A 16,455-nucleotide genomic window follows, 5' to 3' on the forward strand; every position below is an offset into this window, starting at 1 on the left:
GGGTGATAAGGTTTTTGGTGAGCGCTCATCGCCACTACTGGTTGTTTCATCACGGACGATCCGGTCACCGATGACTACTTCCCCGATGACGACTTCTTCCCCGGCGTCCATGACCTCCTCAACGACATGGCAGGCGAGGACACCGACCCCAAGTCCAGCGCTTCTGCTGCTGCTATCCCGTACGTGTTCTTCTCCTTTCTATTAGAGGTCCTGCTACAGTTCCTTGTCCTAGTATTTGCCCTAGGTATGTTAGACTCTATTTCATATATGCAACTTGCTATACTCTCTGCTCTAGATATGTTTAGTTACAGTTCATATATGAAGATGTTGTTTACCTTCTCTTTGTCAAATCACATGACTTGTTTTATCACTACTATACTGGTCATGCTTTATCTAGTATTTCTGTTAATAAAATCATTCGATAAATTGCTCATATTTCCAACATCGACCACATTCAGCAGACATGTGGGATGAACACCTTATAAACCCCTATCATTATCTATGAAGATAATGATGATTGTGTTGCACACGTTCAGATGGGTTATGTGAAGAGTAACCCCATGAAGAATATTAACCCTAAGTTCTTCTATGCACACGAGCTGCAGAAGATGAACGAGGTCAGAATCTTGCATACTAAGTCCTGTGACAATCTTGCTAATTTGTTCACTAAATCATTACCAACGCCATCCTTGGAGAGATGTGCGCGTGAAATCGGTATGACGAGACTTAGGGAGATGCAAAGTTCAGGGGGAGAAACTTCACTAACTCATCGTTAAAATCTCGGCCCCGATGATCGAGTACTCAACTCGACGGTTGAGTGGATTGTACTCTTTTTTCCTTGAGTGAGTTTTCCTGATATTTCTCACACGAGGTTTTTGACGAGGCAATTCGTGCAATGCGACAATGTATACTATACGCTCTTTCTCCATATTTTTTCCATTGGATTTTTCGGAGTTTTGAGGCATGGATATATGGATAACTGCCCAAGGGGGAGTGTTGGGAAACTTGAGGCTTAGATGGAACAAGTCATTGACCGATTATAGACCAAGTCCCTCCACTTAACGTTAAAGTGGGCACTTATCCCTCCACCCCCTAGTTATATAAAAAGGAGAGCACCCTGTGTATGTACAGTTGATGATGATTAATAAAGAAAGACTCCCCACATCTCTATGTCCATTTACTTTTCTGCACCTGTGTGTGATCGACTACGATGCTCACTCCCCCTCCATAACTTTGGACCGGACTCGCCGCCAGGAGTTGCGGAACAGATATTTCTGCAGATAGGCTAGGCCGTTTTCTCCCCTCTCTCCCCCACATCATTTGTTTCCTTACGTGGCCTCTGTTATAGACAGCTGACTGGATGCCTTTGTACATGCCCTTAGGTCTGGAACTAATGGCGGCAGTAGAGCGGAGAGGTTGTACCCTCGACGCCGGAGCCACGGAAGGTGAGGGAGAGAGAACGGGACGGAAATAATTTCAGGAATTTTTATTTTCCTTCGAAGAGTCGGGTCGAGTCACCGGAAACTCGGGGCATATGCACCTTCATACCCGCAGCCGTCCGATTGCCTCATGGTGTGCAAAGTGGATAAATCTCACACAAAGCATACCAAGTTTTAAGTTTTAGTTTTTGAAAACTACAATTTGATCGATCACAGATTCTGAAACTTATTTTTTTTTGTTCATACCAAGTTTCAGAAATTGTCGGTTGCAAATTTGAAACTTACGTTTTTGTCGGTCGCTCGTACCAAATTTCAAAAGTTTAAACTTAACGAAGCTTTTTAAAATTTTGTGAAAACATAATTTTAAATGGATCTCAATTGAAAGTTGTCATCGCCAGCAATACGAATATGCAAATGAACATTTTTTGGATTTTTGATTTAAAAGATATGAAAGATTAAAAACCAAAAGCTAAGAAAAAAGGGGTGCATGCCCACCTACGTGCTACAAATCCCCGTCTCAAATTAGCTCCGAAGAAAACAAAATCCTCGGGAACTCCTCTGTTTTTATGTCTCACACGTGTCGATGGAGCATCGAGAACGTCAACACTAGAGTTGTCCCGTCGCTAAACTAAGAAAGTAAGATCCGTATAGCCAGCTAGGAAGACACCAAACTCTACGAAGAGGGTTCAGAACAAACTAGACCTCATACGCCGGATAGCCCGGCACAATCAAGCCGTATTTGTCATGCCCAGTGCCTTGAGGAGACACGTGTAAGAAAAGGCGTCCTCCCGCAATTTCTCGAACCTGCAAGTAACCAACAGTTAGGCCAAAAGGAAAAATAGGATCTTGCTCATTCTCTTTTACTCCCTCCATACCATAAACTGAACTGCAAAAATGTCTTATATTTTGATATAGATATACTCCCTCCGTCCAAATTACTCGTCGCAGCAATGGATGTATCTATAACTAAAATACATCTAGATACATCCATACCTGCGACAAGTAATTCGGAACGGAGGGAGTAGTATATTTGACACGTCAAAAAACAAAAACCAACACAGATGGAGAAGGATTCATATCCTTTTCTGTATACCTTCCAGACTTTGAGTTGTGTCCGGCACCTACTTCACACTTGAATAGCAGAAGGTTGTCATCCCTTTTCAATTCCCTCAGCTTAGCCACAAACTTGGCAGGTTCCGAGTACATCACGCAAGGATCTGGTAGTTGTTACAGAGGAAATGAGCTGTGATGCAAAACCATACATACTCGGAAGAAACTCGCAAGTGATCAAAGGGACGAATGCCTACCGTTTAAGCCGGCCGTGACGAGAATGTGGGGATACTCTTGTGCTTTCACCTGCAATAAATATTAACACACGTAACGCATAACATGAATACATTTTTGCAGTCCAATTAGACATCACAAGGGAGAAACAAAGTGAACACACGGCAGTTCTTATTCAGACGTTCAGAGTTTAGTCTCTTCTTTCTTGACCCAGAGTACAGTCCACAATATTATTGTGAGAATTGCAGTTCCTATTCATGAATATATTCATACAGGGGGTGATCGGTGGTGTCACTAACAAGCTTCAGCACGAAAATATCCACCAGACATAATCACATTGAAGGGAATTCCAACTTACTAAATGTGGGAATGAATACATAAAGGTCGGCACTTACGTTGTCAACAGGAGAATATGATTTCATATAAGAATAGTATTCTTCTTCCCTTGGATCACCCCACTCCTGAAAAAATGATTAAAACATGAGTTGATGAGAGTAGGAACAGAACTTCAAGTGCACTGCAGTGCAAGCTAGTCTACAAAATGGCGATACGACAGTGGAGCTTGGAAAGTTAACTTCAGATGTACTAGAGGAGATGAATACCTCCCATTCAGCTGTGGTCAATGGAATGGTTGGATCAAGCATAGTTGTGAGAGCATCAACAAAAGGGACCCCAACAATGGCGGCCTTGAATAAGTCAGGCCTCATATTTAGGACAGCGCCCATCAATAGGCCACCTGCACTTTTGCCACTAATGCAAAGCTTTTCCTTTGAACAGTATTTGCTTTTCATCAAGTGCTCAGCACAAGCAATGAAATCAGTGAAGGTGTTTTTCTTCTTCAACAGCTTTCCATCTTCATACCACTTCCGGCCCATTTCCCCACCTCCACGAACATGAGCTATCGCATGTACAAACCCCCTATCTACTAGAGAGAATATTGATCCACTGAAACTCGGATCTATGCATATCTGTTCACATAAAGTGGTGCACAAAAAGACGGTGCATAGTTAGCGCAATTGTTATGTTTGCCAGGTTTGCCAGCTTTTATGGGTTGAAGGGAAATTGTTATGTTTTATCAATTGCTAGATTTTGCCAAACATACAATGTCAAAACCAGTATTATCAGAATGAGAAATGGTCTATTTGCCCAATATTCTGTTACAGTTTAGGTTATAGGTCGAAGGGAAACTGTTATGTTTTGTCAGTTGCTAGCCTTTGCCAAACATACAATGTCAAAACCAGTACTATCAAAGGAAACAACAAGTTTCAAAAAACATGTTTTATTTTCCCAATTTTCCACTATAGTTTAGGTTCTCTTTTGCTAGATATGTCCCCTTAATTTACAGTTTTACATTTTACACTTCTACTTTAGCATTGATAATCCTTAATTTCAGAAAATGGCAAAACCACCCTACATGCAAGTAGAAGAAATTTTGTATTTCTGTCATTTACCCTCTGGCCGAGAGTGGTGTTTCAATTGTGTGTGCTTGTAAATTCTATGAAGCGTATGAAGGTATGATGAAACACTATGGCACTTTACTGGATAATCACATTCAGATGAAATAGCGTGCGTGAAAACATGATGCCATGTTAGAAAAAAAGTTTGTGTTTCTTGCAAAAGTACACAAGAACTACATTTGTTCGAAAACAGTCATTTGCATCCATGATGAAGAAGAGATGTTGACGTGAGCCATAGGGCATTCTAGAAAATTTCAAGGCATTCATGTGCAGAAACCTCACAATTTCTGTATAAATAAAGAAAAAGTACTTGAACATTCCAAATGACTCATTTGCATCTGAGATGAACCAAGGATATTAGCATGAATTACAGGCTGCTCTAAAAAAATTGTCTACGATATTCATGACAGCAGAAAGATTTTTTTCTGATTAATAAAGATAGCAACGCAATACCTCATAGGAGCCAAAGCCAGATAGCAGCATGGGGTCTGAGCCATCGAGCTGCACAAGATCTTTTCTATATATAATGGAGATAGGGATCTGTGTTCCATCAGAAGCGGCAGCCCATTTTCTTTCTGATACATAATTTGATGAATCAAATCCACCTAAAACCTGAAAAAAAGACAAGTTCAAAGCACAAGAAAATAATTTTCTTTCACGAGAGTTCTTTACTATTTCAAGTGGTCAATAAAGCGCAGTGGTAAAGCTGCTGCCTTGTGACCATGAGGTCACGGGTTCAAGTCCTGGAAACAGCCTCTTACAGAAATGTAGGGAAAGGCTGCGTACAATAGACCCAAAGTGGTCGGACCCTTCCCCAGACCCTGCGCAAGCAGGAGCTACATGCACTGGGGCTGCCCTTTTAATAAATTTGCATATACTGCACAAGAAAATAATATGCACACACCACATATTTCTGAACAAAGCTAAGAATTCAATTCATTCAGTTCATGTAAACAAAGCCCGACACCACTGACCGCAGACACTTATAATTATTCCCTTTTAAATGTAAATCATTGTTGTGTATGTACAGTCAGACTTTTGCAACTTCAGTCACTGATTTAAATAAAATAAATATATTAATCCACAGGAATTTATATAAGTAATTTCTCACTGAAATTACTTTCATAACATGTTCTGTATTTATAAATTTTAGTAGCATTTAGTACAAGAATTGATTGTCTGTGTTGCATCTTGAGCAGCAATGACAAGCCTAGACTAGGAAATTCAGAAACATCAAGAGTTTCAGTCGAACACACACATCGATTAGCCGAATTCAGGTGGATGATTTACTTAGTCGAACACAAAAGGAGTTCTTGCCAGCCCACAAACAGTGGCGGCTCAAAGGGGGAAACCCAAACAAAAGATGATGCCATCTCCTCTCTAAGCTCCGGCTTATATAGCCTAAAAGGGGCAGGTAAGGTAAATGGCGAAAAGAGATGTGTGATTATAACCCTCCTTCCCTCCTCCTCCCGCGACGCCCCCGCAGGCGCACGGGAGGCTAACCCTAGCCGCCGGCGGGGCGCCCCTCCTCCCCTTCCTCGCTGCCGCCAGGGGGCGCTCTTCTTCCCCTCACGCGGGTGGCGTGACGCGGGGCAGCTCACCCAGGCATGGGTGCCGTGCTGGGCGCCGGGCGCGCAACACGACGGCCCGCCGGGGCTGGTCGACGGCGGCGGCGCGACGGTGGTGCATTGGGCGGTGCGGCGGTGGCGGGCGCGCCATGGTTGCTAGGGACGGCGGGGTCAAGGCCAGATCTGGGGCCTGGCGGCGCGGGCCGAGGGCGACGCGGGCTGCAGGTCACTGCCCCTGCCATGGCCACGGTGAGTGGTGGTGCTACGCAGCAGCGGCTGGCCGGTGGGCGGACCGACTGGGATCCAGGGACCACGGCAGACAGCGCAGATGGGCTCCTCGGTGAGCTTCCTTCGCGATTGGTGGCGGCCCTTGGGATCTCTCCTTGCCGGTGGGCGGGTGTGTGTTGGTGGCCTCACGTGGAGCTGCGTTCGCCGCCGAGGTGGGGCGACACAGGAGGTGTCCGGTGGGGAGGTAGGCTAGAGGGATGGGAGGCGCCGACGAGCTCGGGCCACCTGTCGCGGGCACAGGGGTGTGCCGGCCCGGATGCGTCCGCTCCCACTCCTCCCCCGTTCCCCGGCCGTGTGTGGGCTGATGCGGCTCCGACGATGTTCGAGGCGGGACGTATGCTGCGGTTTCTTTGGTCGGGTGCGTCCTTTGGTTCAAAGCCGGTCACTTTGGTCGGTCTTGGGGTGTCTGGATGCAGGGCGGCGGCCCTGGCGGCGGGAAGCACAGCGTTCGTGGGCGGAACTTGCGCCTCGGGTGCGAGCAAGTGGCCATGGCCACACGGGTGGGTGGTCGCTGGTGGTTAGCGGAGCTAGGATGCATCGGAGGGGTGGACGTGCCAGGGTACATCACTTGCCCAATCTTGTATTGACCGACGGCGGCGGCGGCCGTGGACGCCGTATCCTTCATGAAGGCTCCGTCGCGGTGTCCTTACTCCTTCGAGTTGCTCCGGGTGAAAACTCGATCTTTGGGATCGGATGGTGGCGGCTATCAGTGGTCGTTCCCTTCTAGGAGGCACCATCTTGTAGTCCTTGCTCTGCTGTTTTCTGTCTCACCTCTCCTCGGAGGATTGGAGGTCTCCGTTGGCTCCAAACGTTCGTCCTCGCTCATATGTAGTAGCTTGGTAGTCGTTGGGGTGGTGTGGCGGTGCTCGGCACCTTTGTATCTTGCCTTGGCTGTGTGTGTCGTGTGCGGTGGTGGCGTGAGTTTGTATCATGGTGCTTGTGGAACGTTGCTTTATATATAAAGCGGGCGAAAGCCTTTTTCAGTAATGGCGAAAAGAGAAAAGGCAGAGACAGTAAACATGGCTCGGTTGGACAGCGAAATGTTGCCTGAAGCGGCAATTCAAAGGGGGCCATCAGATGCTGGATCAAATCCTGAGAACGCCCGAACTTAGCACGAACGTCTTACATGTTGAAATAGATGTAATAGTAGATTTGTAAAACAAAATCAGTGGAAAGCTTTTGGCCTGGGCAATATAGACCATCACCAAACGTACTTTCAAAACTCACAAGAATACAGCTCAAAAAAAAAACTCACAAGAATAGCATATTAAGGAAAGTAGAGGCATTAGTGTAAGCAACAAACAGAAACTACCCAATGAATTTACCATTGTTGAAATATTGATATTCATTGTGCATTGATTACCATGGCCAGACACAAAGAGATATGAAGAACATGCAAAATTTGTCCAAATAACATAAAACCAAGTGGTGCAAGTAATAGCTTACAGTATTAATTTTCTTCAATACAGACACCCCTGAATCCATATCATAGTCAAACACCGAGGGTGGTGTCTTCAGTGAGCTATAATGAAACCTAATAATAGATGAATGGAACTGTGACTCCTCGGGTTCCACTGCATATGCTGGATCAACAAAATCAATTTCCCGTCCACCTTGAAGTTTCCCAAGTGCCTCTCCACTGGCCGGTAAGCCATATACAGTTATTTTTGGTAGACCATTCTCACGCTCATAGACAGCAATATGATTCTCAAAGAGCTGGAAGTCCTGAATTTTCACACTGAAAGGAGCTTCAGTTTTTTTATGCAGTGTTGCTCCTTATGTTATCAATGTTGGATCATCATCACTAATACATAATTTTCACATTGATAAGAAGAGCAGAGTACAGTAAATTAGATTTGCAAGCCGATAAGGTGCAGCTGAATAACTTAACTGATATGTACCGTGCAGTTATCTATTAGATGCAGCTTAGCTATCAGTACACATGACTGTACTATTAATCTAAGTGCATACTTCTCCAGAAATATTTTCAGTGTATTTGTTTCAAAAATCTAGGACATTACTTTAAGAGCATCAAGTTTCTCACCCACTTCCTAATTACAAAAAAAAGGAAAACGTGACCTAACTAAATCGAGAGCTTTGCATTGTTGTGATATCATCCTAGCAATGATCCATATGTTTGACAGCACTGCAACATGAAAACATTAATTGGTGTGTTCCCCGATACTTTAGTGGTGTTCAAATTCATTAGCTTGTTATACACGGTGCTAACTGTACTTGCAAAAGCAGTGACTTCCAGCTCTCTTTTTTAATCAGCAAGTTTCCAATGAGAAAAAGGGTACATGGTGCATCTGTGAAATATCCTTGTGGGACCAGTATCCATATAGACAAAGGCATTTTTATGTAGCACTGGAAATGAACTAGAGACACCACAGCAAAACCTGGGGCTTGTGTTACAAAAGATGTTTACTCTTTATAAGCTTGAATGGGTGACGCTAATACGGCGTACTTTCAGGCGATCGCGAATGGGTGACGCAGACGGAACTCCATCCATTGCTTGTGGGATGGAGATTCCCAAATAGTCCGCCCTTCGAACATCCGGGTCCATGTAGACGGCTTCTATAAAGCCCTTTTCTCCCCCCACCCCTTGGGGTGGGGCAGCACTAGCCCCCGACACTTGGTCGGGTCGCCAGTTAGTGTCCGCCGAAGCTAATGCCGCATTGGTGGCACCTTTCTCGGAGGACGAGGTCCTCGCGGCCATAAAGGGGATGAACCCCTCCTCGGCTCCGGGGTCGGATGGATTACCAGTGATGTTTTTCAAAGCTTTTTGGCAAACCATCAAGCCGGAGGTCATGGCCCTCTTCGACGAATTCTTCTCGGGGACCATGGACCTTGGGCGCCTGAACTATGGGGTCATCACCCTCATCCCCAAAGTTCTGGGTGCTTCGAATATTCGCCAATTCCGGCCTATCACCGTGATCAATGTGATATTCCGGATCCTGGCCAAAGGGTATGCCAATAGGGTGACCCTTTTGGCGGACACTGTCACTCACCCCAACCAATCCGCCTTCATTCAAGGGCGGTTTATTTTGGATGGGGTCTTAGTCTTCCACGAAGTCCTTCACGAAGTCCGAGCCAAACACCAACGGGCGGTCTTCTTGAAGCTTGACTTCCACAAGGCCTATGATATGGTTCCCTGGCCCTTCCTTCGGGAAGTCCTGCTTCGCAAAGGGTTCGATGACCGGTAGGTGACCAGAGTGATGCAACTCGTCTCCTGCGGTCGGACCGCGGTTAACATTAACGGCGAGATCGGGTCGTACTTCCCCACTCTTTGTGGGGTTCGCCAGGGCGACCCGTTCTCCCCGTTTCTGTTTAACATAGTGGTCGATGCTCCTGCTGTTATCCTGGATAGGGCCAAGTCTGCTGGCCATATCCACGGCTTAGTCCCTCACCTGGTAGGAGGGGGAGGGGTCTCCCTCCTACAATATGCTGACGATACCATAATAATGGTAGAGGGTTCCGCTTCCGACATTGCCAACCTGAAGTTCCTCCTCCTGTGCTTCCAACAGATGTTTGGGCTCACTATCAACTTCGATAAAAGCGAAGTGATGATCCTCGGTTATCCTCCGGAGGAGACCCATACCATTGCTGATCGGTTAAACTGTCGTCTGGGTACTTTCCCCACGACTGGGGATACCCATTAGTGACTCACGACTCACCGTGGCTGACCTCCGCCCGACTGTGACCCGGATGCAGCACCGGGTGGAGCCGTGGAAGGGGAGCTGGCTCTCGAAGGCCGCCAGGGTAATCCTAATCAACTCCTCGCTTGCCAGTCTCCTATGGTTTCTCATGAGCTTCTACAGCCTCCATGAGACGCTTCATCAGGAGGTCGCCAAATACCAGGCCAGGTTTTTCTGGGCAGGCGAGGGAGACAAGCAGAAGTACCATATGGTGAGCTGGCCCGACATATGCAAACCCAAGGACCAGGGGGGTCTGGGGATCTTGTCTTCTCGGCGCATGAACATCGCCCTCCTGACCCGTTGGCTCTGGCGAATCGCCAATGGAGTGGGTGGCCTCTAGCTTACCATCATCAGGAATAAGTATCTTCGGGGCCAACCCCTTGCTTTCTGCCAGCGGTCTGGTGGCTCCCAGTTCTGGCAGGCTGTGATCCAACTTCTTCCCGTGCTCCGCATTGGCACCTCCATCTCGGTTGGCTCCGGGTCCTCGACCCTGTTCTGGTTCGATCGTTGGCTAGGGGACTCCCCCCTGGTCGCTCGCTTCCCAGAACTATTCGCCATAGCGGTTGACCCTCGGGTCTCTGTCGAGACGGCCCTTATTGACTTAGGGCGTCTCGCCTTCCGGCGTCCCTTGGCCCTCTTGAGGTGGTCGCTTGGGACTCCCTCCTCCAGGACATCGCTCTCCTCCCGATGGACGTCGACGATACTCTTGACTCCATCTCTTGGCGCCTGGAGCCCTCTGGCCGCTTCACCACTAAATCCTTATATGCGGCCATCGCTCCCTCATCGGCTCCTGAGCCCTTTAGCCTGATCTGGGACATTCGCCTCCCCCTGAAGATTCGAATCTTCCTATGGCAGTGGATCCGGGGACGCCTTCCCTCTGGGGTCGAGGTCCTCAAGCATAATGGATCGGGAGATGGGATTTGTCCACTGCGGCACGGTCGAGGATGCTAACCACATCTTCTTCTCTTGCTCCCAATTCCTGTGGTCCTGTTTCCGTGAGACGGTTAGTGGACAGTGGTGCAACACCAACTTCCCCGACTTGCTTGTTGAGATCCTCGCCTCCCCCCCCCTCGATACCGCCACTCGGTGGCTGTGTGTCGGTGTCCTCGCCTGGACGCTTTGGACCATCCGCAACAAGCTTGTTATTCAGAAAGTGCCTCTCCGATGTGCGACTGATGCAGTCTTCAAAATGTGTGGTTTCTTGCAGCTCTGGAGGCCGCTTAGCCGCCCCCAGGACCGGGACACCATCAACACCCTCATCACCGACCTTCGCTCGATGGCCGTCCGCATGGCGCCCCCGCCGCCGCCCCCTCCTCCGGAGCCCGATTGAGTTAGTGTTGCTGGGTGTGGGCGTGTGTGTGCTGTTTTTCTGTTTCCAGGGCTTGTTGAGCTGTGCCCTCAGCATTAACCCTTATGTGTACTAGTGGTTGTGTGAGACTTGTGTGCGTGTGTGTGAACTTTGTTGGATGTTGGCTTGGGCGGTTTGCTTTATAATATAAAGCGGGGCGAAAGCCTTTTTTGGTATAAGCTTGAAAACTGATGCCAACAATGTCTCTCTGTCCAGGTTGGATAAATGATTAACAAGTTCACAGATCATACAAATTTACCATTGACATCCTATTCCATCTCCAAGTAAAAAAATACTGAATCATACAGAAAATCAAATTACATTGAGGCATTTGGATCAACGTTTTTTTAACTATCTCCATAACAGTGAAGCTTTATTTGGTAGCCTTTGCTTTTGGGTGATTTTTTAATAAGATTTGACAGAAGTTCCTAGGGGTTCCAAATACATTAACCAATATGAGAAATAAACATGACAGTCAGCCAGGTCTAAAATCCACTTTTCAGTCTTTCTTTTTTAGTCCTAAGAAAGAATTTGCAATTATTGAATCCAAGGAATGGTGTTTCCAGGGGGGGAATGGGCACTGTGTATCAGTATATAATCAAGAAGCCAAGAAAACTAACTTCCAAACTTAAATAGCAACGAAGTTGATTACCTTTCTCTGTGTGATAGCAAGACAGTGGCCTCAGCAACATTATTCGATGGGCAAGCGACCAGTTCAGAGTTGTAGAAATCTTCACTTCGCCTCTTAATATAGAAATGGTTTCCACGATGACTAGCTGCTGTATCAATGCCATACAAGCGAGGTGTCAAAACTTCAAGCTGCTTGTTCTGTTTGGAGATGTCTAGGTGGAATATAAAGCTTGTGCTTTTGCTTTCTGATCTAACAAATAAATATTGCTTGCTTTCTGAAGCTTGAAGACCAAGTGAAAATATGTCATCTTTTTCATGATACAGGCACATATCATTAGATTGATCAGATCCTAACTTGTGTAGGCATACCTGTCAAAGCCAAGGTAACGAGTCAATAAAACTATGACAAGCACTGCAAAACACACAAGCACACACTTGTCATGCATTGACGCGGTATTAAAACTTGGTTTCATCACCCTGCTTCTGAAAAAGGATGGCGCAGCGAACATCAGCGGGTTTCACCCCATTAGTCAGGTACATGGATTTGGAAAGATCTTCTTGAAGACTTCGGGGCCGTGACTTGCTCACAAGCTTGACACTCTCATCGCCGCGAATCAGAGTGCTTTCATCCGAGAAAGATCAATCCAGAACAACTTCATTCCTGGGCAACGGGCTGTGGAATTCGCCCTATAGTGAGTCGTATTACAATTCACTGGCCGTCGTTTTACAACGTCGTGACTGGGAAAACCCTGGCGTTACCCAACTTAATCGCCTTGCAGCACATCCCCCTTTCGCCAGGCCGTTTCCAGTGTTGGGACGCATCGGCAACGTCGCCTACCGCCTTCAGCTGCCGCCCGGCGCCCGCATCCACGATGTCTTCCATGTGGTCTTGTTGAAGCCCTTCCGCGGCGAAACACCGCCGACCGCACCGACTCTTCCCCCGACCTCCGAGGGTCGTCTTCTTCCGGGGCCAGAGAGGGTGTTGAAGGGCCAGCAGAGCCGAGGTGTTTGGCGCCTGTTGATCCAGTGGCAAGGCCTGCCGGCGGAGGACGCCACTAGGGAGCAGCTCGAGGAGTTCCGTCAGCATTTTCCCGACTTCCAGCTCGAGGACGAGCTGTTTGCGCAGGCGGGGAGAGATGTTATGATCGGCGTACACTATAGCCGGAGGAGGCCCACCAATGGCGCAGGCAGTTAGGGGCTTGGCCCAACTTATCGTTATTTTTATTAGCGCATAGAAGGATTATATAAACACCTGTAATGACTCGTTTCGGAGACAAGCAATAAGTAATCTTTATTGCTCGGCTCCCTTCAGGAGCCGAGACCCCTAAACCCTAGCCGCCCCCTGCGCCTCCCTATCCCGCGCTCGATCATGGCGCCCCAGCGCCGCCGCACGCGCCCCTCGCCTCGCCAACTGCCCTTCCACCCCTACAACCTGAGAGCACGCCCTGGTAGGGAATTGGTTCCTATCAGGGGTGATCTCGCGGATAGAGCGCCCGCCAATCCAGCGATCTTCCCAGAATAGAGCCTGCGTGCCATCTCCGACATGCATGGTGGTGGAGGCGAAGAAGAAAGCGCGTTCTTCGGCGGAGAATTGCAGGTCGAGGCCTGCCCATGCTCTGTTGGTGTCCGTACGGCTAAAGCAGAGCCACCGTGTGCACAGCGCGAGGCTGGTACGCGTGAGGTCGTGCACGCCAAGGCCACCTAGGGAGATCGGGCGGGCAATGCGTTGCCAATTGACGTGGCAGTGTGCGCCATTTGCCGCAACGCGTCCAACCCAGAGGAAGCCACGCTGGATCTTCTCGAGTGCCCTGATGGTCTTCATAGGGGCGTTAGCACGAGTAGTTGATGGATCGGGATCGCGCTGAGGACGACTTTCACGAGCACAAGGCGGCCGGCTTTGTTCATGAGGTGCGCCTTTCAGTTCTCTCTATCACACAATGATAAGTGTGGCCCCCACTTGTCAGGAGTAAGAAGTGAATTATTTTAGAGGAAAGTAAGAACATTGTTGGGGCTCGAGTGGGACCCACACTTTATCGTAATGAGATAGAGGGAGAGCAGACATGTTAGTCCATGGGTATTTTGGTCATGTAACATGGTAAACAGGCTTTGAGCTGACAGTAATGGTGCCTAGTGGCATTTTTTAGCATGCACCTAATGGAGTGATGGCATTTTTTAGCAGTTGAAACTTCTAGTGGCAAAATTGAGTAACACAACTAGTGGCATAAATGATAAAAACCCTAAATACTAAAGATAACACTAAGAGATAATCCATTATATAACATGTTTTAGGGAGCAACTATTTAGGGGGTACCCTTGGTAGGGGTCCCGCAGGGGGCACTTCTGTGTGACACGAGAGGCCGACGCGTGGCTGCTGCGAGGTAGAGTGACCTCACGAGTTAGGGAGGACTTCGTTATGTAGAAGAAGGTGCAGCTGCCGGCTGGCTACCGTGAGTAATCAGTGTAGTTGCTCTCAGCTGGAGTGGCTAGTGTTTGGCTGCTCAATGTGTTCTAAAACCTCTTCTAATTGACTGCCTTTCGATCTTAACAAAATGGCATGCAAAGCTCTTGCACATTCTTAAATAAAAAAGGATTACAAGTTTACAACTTGATATAGTAATTTTCAGTCAGCTATCACCTTAGGAGTCAAGAATGAGTGATTAATCTGAACATGTCGCCACCATTCTGTTAAACTACAAATCAAGAAGTAACATTTTCGTTCCCAAGAAAATAAGAGCAAAAATTTGGGCATGCAGGGAAGACCACATTGCACAGTGCCATAATAGCTTGAGAACAACGATGACAGAGAGAAATTCCGCTACTTTTTTCCATGAATTTGAGCTACTTACATGATGAAACATCAATATTTACTTTTCTCTCATGCGTCTATAAACCTCGTGAGCACGAGCCAGGACACATTTCATGTAGAAGTAAGAAGAATAGTTCACATACTTTATCTGGTCGATGAAGGCTGTCCATTGTAATGTAAACAAGGTAATCATCACCAGCCCACTCAATGTCAGAAGTAACTCCTTTAAGTGGTTGCCCAACATATTCTCCACTCTCCGCATCAATGACATAAAGCGTGTAGGCTTCGTCACCGTTAGTATCTTCTCCATAAGCAACTAGCCTACCGCTGGGACTGACCTGAAACGAATATTCAGATTCACCTAAATATGAGAACATTGAAGAGACACGTACACAAGGAATCAAGGAGCACACATTCGCACAAATACATGGAGCAAGGGAAACCAAAATTATACCTTGAAAGCCCCGATGCTGTAATAATCATGGCCCTCAGACTTTACATTCTCATCCAAGACAATATGCTCATCAGGGGCATCAAGTCCTACGGGCATTGCATCGAAGACTGTAATATGGCCATCTGTTGGTACAAGACGCCTGCAGTGTTGTACATACTCCTTGCCAGACAATGTTCTTTCATAGTAGTAATACTGCCCTCTGCGAACAGGCACATCTGTATCATCTTCCTTGATTCTTCCTCGAATTTCAGCAAATATTTCATCCTCGATGTGTTTGACATCTAGAAGAAGGGAAATATAAGATATAAAAGAAGAGTATAATACTAGATAACTTATAAGGTGTTAATACATATTTAGAAGAAAAAAAGGTCTGGTCTCAAGTACAGCATTAAACTCCCCCTTCAGTTCAGAATGCATTTGTCATCAGTCTCCACTACCACTAGCGATCAAATTATATGACTGCATCGTATCCCTATAACATGGCAACCAATGCCACGGCACAAACATTCCAATTCCACTAGCAATCAAGCTGCACAGGATGACAATCCAAGATTTAAATTCCGCCGATAGAACAACATAAGGCAGGTCGATCTACTAGGCACCAACAAGAACCAAATCGAATGTATACCACAAATATCATGACAAATTACTAGAGAATATGGTGGAGCCTAATTAATTAATTTGTTGGTGCAGACACACTAAAAGCGGTTCGCTCAAATCGACCTCAGCAGGAAGATTCTCACTTGATTAAACTATCCAATCCAATCGGATGGTACCGAGCAGAAGCTCCGCAATGGCACATAGGCTCTCACCAGACATGAGGGCGGCCGTGTAGTCGTTCTCGGCGCGGAGGTGGGCGAGGACGGCGGGATCGGAGCGGGAGTCGTCGCGGAGCCAGTAGTAGCAGTCGACGCGGACGTCGCCATGCTCCGCCAGCTCGTGCGGCACCTTCCTTGCCACCGGCGGCATGGAGGCCATCGCAGATGCGGAGGCGCACGATTCGAGGACGAGTTGGCGTAGGGGCTGCCGGCGAGAGAGCGCGGCGGCGGGAGAGGCCCGGTGGGGTTGGATCAGTGTGAAGCAGCTCGAGTCTGTCGGTCCGTGTTCGACTGCTTTGCCCGTTGACCATGCAAGAAACGGCTCTCTTTTTTTAAAACAAAACTGAAAGATAGATTCATTCTGCAAAAACAGAAGGTGGATTCATTTTGCAATTCAGTGCAGCTGATCCAAAGATCCCTCTAAAGAAAACTCAGCCCATAAACTTTAGAAAAATAACATGGGTTCGAGCTATGGAGTGTGATCCAGTGCATCTTTTTTTTTGGCTTCAACAACTAACCAAATCTCCATTATCGGGGACTCTACCATTTTTTTTTGGCAAAGAGGGACCCTATCATCTGACATGAAGACATGTCAGCGCTTACAAAAGAAAAAAGAAACTTACACTATGTTGTTGTTGAATTGCCTCCCTTTTGACACCTTGGTC

The 16,455-nt window shown here is 47.3% G+C and overlaps 1 protein-coding gene across 1 annotated transcript; it reads right to left on the reverse strand.

Annotated features, from left to right (window-relative positions):
- Positions 1–1,848: 1,848 nt before the first annotated feature.
- LOC125513597 (protease 2-like) lies at positions 1,849–16,107 on the reverse strand. Its single transcript, XM_048678737.1, has 11 exons — positions 15,785–16,107; positions 14,973–15,253; positions 14,662–14,856; positions 11,735–12,081; positions 7,483–7,774; positions 4,634–4,792; positions 3,326–3,691; positions 3,119–3,184; positions 2,747–2,795; positions 2,533–2,656; positions 1,849–2,243 (listed from the first exon to the last, which is right to left on the reverse strand). Exons 1-11 carry the CDS (start codon positions 15,948–15,950, stop codon positions 2,168–2,170), a joined length of 2,121 nt encoding a protein of 706 aa, XP_048534694.1. The 5' UTR covers positions 15,951–16,107; the 3' UTR covers positions 1,849–2,167.
- Between the last annotated feature and the right edge of the window lie 348 nt (positions 16,108–16,455).

This window comes from Triticum urartu, chromosome 6, assembly GCF_003073215.2.
Source record: "Triticum urartu cultivar G1812 chromosome 6, Tu2.1, whole genome shotgun sequence".
In the NCBI taxonomy this organism is placed as follows: domain Eukaryota; kingdom Viridiplantae; phylum Streptophyta; class Magnoliopsida; order Poales; family Poaceae; genus Triticum; species Triticum urartu.